Source organism: Neoarius graeffei, chromosome 2, assembly GCF_027579695.1.
Source record: "Neoarius graeffei isolate fNeoGra1 chromosome 2, fNeoGra1.pri, whole genome shotgun sequence".
In the NCBI taxonomy this organism is placed as follows: domain Eukaryota; kingdom Metazoa; phylum Chordata; class Actinopteri; order Siluriformes; family Ariidae; genus Neoarius; species Neoarius graeffei.
Window position 1 is genome coordinate 8849428 of NC_083570.1, and position 6422 is coordinate 8855849.

The 6422-nt window shown below is 41.8% G+C and overlaps 1 protein-coding gene across 1 annotated transcript; it reads right to left on the bottom strand.

Annotated features, from left to right (window-relative positions):
- Nucleotides 1-231: 231 nt before the first annotated feature.
- Nucleotides 232-6213, bottom strand: LOC132868716 (E3 ubiquitin/ISG15 ligase TRIM25-like). Its single transcript, XM_060901828.1, has 4 exons — nt 5592-6213; nt 3219-3390; nt 2961-3020; nt 232-829 (listed from the first exon to the last, which is right to left on the bottom strand). Exons 1-4 carry the CDS (start codon nt 6183-6185, stop codon nt 276-278), a joined length of 1380 nt encoding a protein of 459 aa, XP_060757811.1. The 5' UTR covers nt 6186-6213; the 3' UTR covers nt 232-275.
- Nucleotides 6214-6422: the final 209 nt, after the last annotated feature.

Sequence of the window (6422 nt, forward strand, 5' to 3'; positions counted from 1 at the left end):
TATTCTCCTGTGCTCTTATCTTTTAGTCTGCAAAGCTCTGATTGTAATATTTGAATAAAAATCCCAAACTCACAGATAAACCTGGATTTATAAGCTTCTATCTGCGGGCCAATCATCATCCAGGCTGAATATGGGATGAACACGACATCGGCATATTTTATAATTTAAATATTAAAATGAGTGTTTTTGTGCAGCTGGATTGTGTTCTAGTGAAACAGACGACTGAGCAACAACGTGGCAACGTGCAGGAATTTTACAGAAAACACTACACACTTTTATTCTGGATCACACAATCTCACTGTAGAACCAGGAAACCAAAGGAGCGCGAACCTGAGCCCGAACCCAAACCCAGCGTATAGAGTCTGAGTGAATGTGGTGTGGACTCTGTGGAGGAGCTTCATCGTGTCAGAGACGCTGTAGAAGGACAGAGTTCCTGCACTGTGATCCACATACACTCCTATTCTGGAGGCTGATGGAACTCTGAGATCAGTCTCAATGTTGTTGTACCAGAAAGAGAGAGAAGAAGAAGAACACCACAGACTCCAGGACTGATTGTTGAATCCAAACCCACACTCATTACCCCGTCCTTTCCTGCTGATGTCTTTATATGAGACTGATATGAACACACTATCATCACCGCTCCGCTCCACCTCCCAGTAACAGCGTCCACACACACTCTCCTTACACAACACCTGCCCCCAGTAATCAAATCTCTCTGGATGATCAGAGTAACGCTGCTCTCTCTCACTCCATCTCACCGCTCTGTTCTTCTCAGACAGAATGAGGTGACGATGTGCCGTGTTGGGATCCAGAGTCAGATAACAGAAATCTAAAATAAAAGAGAAAAACAAACTGAACAATGTGAACATGAATATCCGCGCTGGGGGCGTGGTCACGAAAACAGCAGTTCGGTTGCAGTGAAAACTTTTCTCTGTAGAACCCTGTCACTCCCCCCTCTGGGCTCAAGAACACAACAAAAGGGCAATAATATAACAGCCAATCAGAATCCAGATACGACAACCAATCAGAATTCAGATACAACAACCAATCAGAATTCAGATACATTCAGTTGCCAAGTAAAATTGTAACCTGTCAAAGTTCTCGAGCCCTCGTGCTGTTTTACCGTTAGATCAGGGGTTCTCAACCTTTTGCAACCTGGGCCCCACCAAAGCTGGTTCATTGCAGTTGGGGGCCCCTCTTCTCGCCCCGCCCCCATCCCCCCCCAACACACTCACCCGCAGTGACGCCACCCGACCTACAGCACCTTATATTGACAGATAGATAGATAGATAGATAGATAGATAGATAGATAGATAGATAGATAGATAGATAGATAGCCCTGGGCTAGATTATTATTATTATTATTATTTTTTTATTATTATTATTATTATTAGTAGTAGTAGTAGCAGCAGTAGTAGCATTATCCATTCCATAGAAATACATAGGCCTATTATCATTATTAGGCTATTGTTATAATTGGCAGTAGCACCACATTTCTAATCTGCTTTCGGGCATTATTATTATTATTATTATTATTATTATTATTATTATTGCCTATTATCATTACTAAGCTGTTGGCAGTAGTACAAGACTTATGTTCTTTCAGGCATTATTATTATTATTAGGCCTATTATTATTATTATTATTATTATTATTTATTATTATTATTATTATTGCTGTTGTTGGTTGTTGATATTATTATTATTATTATTATTATGCTATTATTATTAATAGGCATCATTATTATTATTATTATTATTATTATTATGAGTGTTTTTATTAGGTATTTTTTTAGGCTTATCATTAGCTGGCTATTGATATCATTGGGAATTGGGACCAGGCGTGAATTTAGGTTTTACTTTTTACTGTGCCTTTGTGATCTGCATTTGCGTTAATGTGAGACCTGAGCCTGCTTTGCCTTACAAAGATCCTCGATTCTTGGCGAAATGTTTGACAAGCACAGTCTCAAGTCATCCTCAATTTGCGCACGATTGCGATATTTCGTTTTGAGCGCAGTCGTTTTTGAAAATCCTGCCTCACACAAGTAGGTCGATGCGAATGGGATGAGCAGTTTCAAGGCTACGTCACACAGTTGCGGGTACTCCTGCATCAATGCTGCCCAGAATGTCGAAAGAGGGCATGAGGTGAAGACTGCCTTAAGTCTACTGTCACTCTTCAGCTCAATAAGCTGTTCCTGCATGTCAACTGGAAGTTCGTCAGCAGTACACACAAATGGATCTCGAACCCACGCAAAAGAGCGATAATCCTCTGTGAAGTATGCCGCAAACTGTTTTCTCATTACCGACAGGTGCTCTGACGCTGCTTGAAAGACAGATGAGAAATCGTGGGAAGTGCCTGCATTACTGATAAAGTCTGCAAGGCTTGGGAACATATCACAGTTCCCCCGACTGATGCGGCCACACACACAAGATTTTATGATAGATTGTTGATAGATTTTATAATAGTATTGATTTGTATGTAATAGTCCAATGTCCTGCATTTTGACATGGGTAAATGTGTTGCATCTGCTTAGCTACTATAGCCTGTTAGCCCCAGATTTTTTTTTCCCTCCATACATGAAGCCTACTCACGACCCCCCTGGAGTACCTCCGCGCCCCACCAGGGGGGCGCGCCCCCCCGGTTGAGAACCACTGCGTTAGATCAATCACATATCAGCTTAAACTAGCATTCTAAACCTAGTTAAAGATCCCACAGAAGAGAGCGACTCCCCCTGCCAGCCTCATGGAACTGAACAAGTTGACTTAATTAAAAAGTTGACTGTTCTATGAAAGGGTGTATTTGCATGATCATTATTATTTTACTAGTGGCATAAAATTGTCTTGAAAAGACGTCAAGAATAATATCGTTTATCACAATAATTTCTGAGACAATATATCATCCAACAAAATGTATCATGACAAGCCTAGCAGTGTGTGTGTGTGTGTGTGTTTTAGATTTACATTTCAGAAACTCTCCTCTGCTCTGTGGTTCTGGTCCTGAAATGATCTGAACTGCTGCAGCTGTGGAGAGAAAAATGGAAACATGAGTTTGTGTAAAAGATGGAAAGAGTTTAAAGTGATCCAGTCAGTTTATTCATTTTAAATCAGTGTTTTAGTTCAAAGTGTCGGGTGAATAAAGTGTCTGCAGAAAAGAAAGCAGGAGCGTCGCTAAGAAATAACACATCACTGTGTTTCTCCAGCAGGAACAGCTCCTCTTACCATGTGGAGGGATTTTGTTGAATTCCTCCTCACAGAATTCCTCGAGTCTCTTTTTCAGATCTGAGAGAGAATTCCTCACTCCATCAAATGAGAGATGTTGATGGACAGTGACGCTGGATGTGCAAAAATCTGGTCTTGGGAAGAGAGGAGAGCGACGTCCAGAAGCTAAAACCTACAGAAAGCAAATGAAATGTAAAACCCACTTGTGATGTCAGATAGGGACATTTATTGTTCCCTTAATGAGAGGTATTTTAGAGAGTGTGTGAGGAACAGCTGGCTCTGTAGATCAGACAGTGAGTGTTACCTGGAGGAAATGGATGTGATCGTGTGTGTGTGAAAGCTGCTCCAGCTCAGTGACTCTCCTCTGAAGATCAGCAATCTCCTGCTCCAGTTGCTCCAGGAGTCGTTCAGCTCGACTCAGTTCAGCCTTCTCCTGATCTCTGATCAGCTCCGTCACCTCCCAGCGCTTTTTCTCCATGGAGCTGATCAGCTCAGTAAAGATCCTCTCACTGTCCTCCACTGCTGTCTGTGCACTGAGCTGTTAGGGGACACACACACGAGATTTAAAGCTCATCTATCATTCCCTCTCTTACTGGGACTGTAAATGACTCGTTGTCCATGTTGTGTGTTTTTCTAGGAGCAGCTCTGTCTCTGCTCACTGCTCACCTTTATAGTGTTCACAGCCTGTTTCAGCTCCTGCACCTTCTTCTGCTTCTCCTGGATTCTCTGCTGGGATTTCATCTGCTCCTCCTTTAACTCACTCTGAGGACAAATAAAATACATTCAGCTTTTTATACAGTACGAGCGAACTGGTTCCAAATTAATGTCAGTTCAAAGTACATTCATGTTTGGCTCTGAAGGTTATGTACTCTGTGTGTGTGTGTGTGAGAGAGAAATGTTCACTAACTGATCTGGGCTGGGTTTCCCGAAAGCCTCTTAAGGCCAAGAAAGTTTTAAATGACCTCTTAAGATCCATCATCAAGCTTATGTGGTTTTCCCGAACAACATCGTAGCACAAGTCGTCCTTTAGTTTGCTCGGAATTTACGAGAGACCCGGAGCACTCGTTCAAAACAAAGAGCGACTCGCTCGCTGCCGAATCCACAGAATGCGCATGCGGCTCTGAGGGACTCTCACAGTCAGCGGGGGAAACTGGGGTTGAATCTGCTGGTGGTGTTCAATTAGTTTTCTTCTACATTGCAAATACATCGAGTTAATTATCAGAGGTGGACAGTAACGAAGTACATTTACTTGAGTTCTGTACTGAAGTACACTTTTTGAGTATCTGTACTTTACTTGAGTATTTTTTTTTGCAAACTTATGACTTTAACTTCACTTCATTTGAAAGACAAATATCGTCCTTTTTACTCCACTACATTTCTATCAAGGTCCTCGTTACTCGTTACTATGAAGCAGCTTTGAAAGTGGATGTTTTTTTCTTTTCTTTTCTAAAACGTGATTGGTTTTTCCGCAGGTGACACTGAGACAGTCTATCAGTAATCACTAGGGTCACGTCACGTCCATAGACTGGATAAAATCAAGATCAATGATTTCTCCGCAGCATTATTTAACACGATCAGTTGATGGCAGAATGGAAGGAGGCGGTTCTTCTGGGGAATGCACACACCCACGGTTCTATAGCTAGAACCCATGATTCAGTTTTCTGAAAGGAATAAAAGAGTCATTTTGCTTTAAATGTTTGCTTTGTTTGCCTAAAACAGAGCACATCACAGCCGACAAAAACTCGCCATCCCACCTGTGGAAGCATATTGAGGGATATAAACGTTTTATTAGCTTGCAGTGAAGTTGTCTGTGCTTTAAGAGTTAGTGATAATGTTGAATTAACTATGCAGTCTGATTAGTCAAATGATTTTCTGTGGATCTGCCCGCCAAGTTGCCATAGTCTTGTCCATGGCTAATGTTTACACACAGCTAGTTAACTTGGACACTGTTAGTTATGTCCAATACGATTGCCTTTAGCAGCTACTAATGCCTATATAGGGGACGCGAACTGCAAAGACCCACTTTGTCCTGTTGCTCTTTAGACTCCTTCTTATGAGTGAATTCCGGAAAACCACACACAGAGACAACGTTCATTCTTTAAGAGAGTCTCTCAACTCTCTCTTTTGGTCTGAAGGGCAACGTTATCAGGAAACCCACCCCGAACCAGATTACGACCATCACTGAAGATAAATTTAACACTCTGTTCACCAGAACACAGACAATTTTAATCAGCTTTTACAGAATCCTTCTGATTGAGACACACATTGAAATTAAAGTTCAAATCATATCACTGACTAAAGCACCTGTTTCTAGATGGGAAACTATAATTAAGATGATTTAATTCTGGAAAGATTTCTAGTTCTCACCTGTTTCTCAGCTCTTTCTGTTGCAACTGAAACAGCGTCATGGTCTTTATGTTTCTCCAACATGCACAAATAACAGATGCAGGTTTGATCAGTACGACAGTAGATCTTCAGCACTTCACCATGTTCAGAGCAGATCTTCTCTTGGAGTTTTGCTGAGGCTTCAATTAATGTGTGTTTTTTCAAAGCAGGAACTTCAAGATGAGGTTTCAGATGAATTTCACAAAATGACGTCAAACAAATCAGACAGGACTTGACGGCTTTGTGTTTTCTCCCGGTGCAGAAATCACACTCCACATCTCCAGGTCCAGCGTAACAGTGAGCAGGAGAAGCAGCTTGGACTTCAGTCTTCTTCAGTTTCTCCACCACTTCATCCAGCATGTTGTTTCTGCGTAGAACAGGCCTTGTCGTGAAAGTGTCTCTGCACTGAGGACAGCTGTAGACGCCCTTCTGATCCTCCTGATCCCAGCAGCCATTAATACACACCTTACAGAAACTGTGACCACAGGGGATAGCCACCGGATCCTTCAGGAGATCCAGACACACTGGACACATGAACTGGTCCACAGAAAGCTGATCTACTGAAATACTGGCCTCAGCCATTTTCCTGAAATCGCAATGAGAGAGAGAGAGAGATCAGTTTTGTTTTCTCTGAAATGACAAGTTACTTCCTGGTTCTGTGTGTGAAAGAGAGAGAGAGAGAGGAGGAGCACAAACACAGAGAGATCATGAGCACTCCTCTATTAACCATTTCATCTCCCTTCAGTGCAGAAATTTAACCCATGTAGCCGCACTGATTAGGATTAATTTCATGAAATACTCACAGAATGGATCTTAATT

Excerpts from the sequence above, each read along its gene's own strand:
- LOC132868716 (XM_060901828.1), bottom strand. The coding sequence starts at position 6,185 with ATGGCTGAGGCCAGTATTTCAGTAGATCAGCTTTCTGTGGACCAGTTC. Across the intron at positions 3,021-3,218 it reads CAACAAAATCCCTCCACATG|CTGCAGCAGTTCAGATCATT; the intron begins GTAAGAGGAGCT and ends TTCTCTCCACAG. Across the intron at positions 830-2,960 it reads CAGAGGAGAGTTTCTGAAAT|ATTTCTGTTATCTGACTCTG; the intron begins GTAAATCTAAAA and ends CTTTTATTTTAG.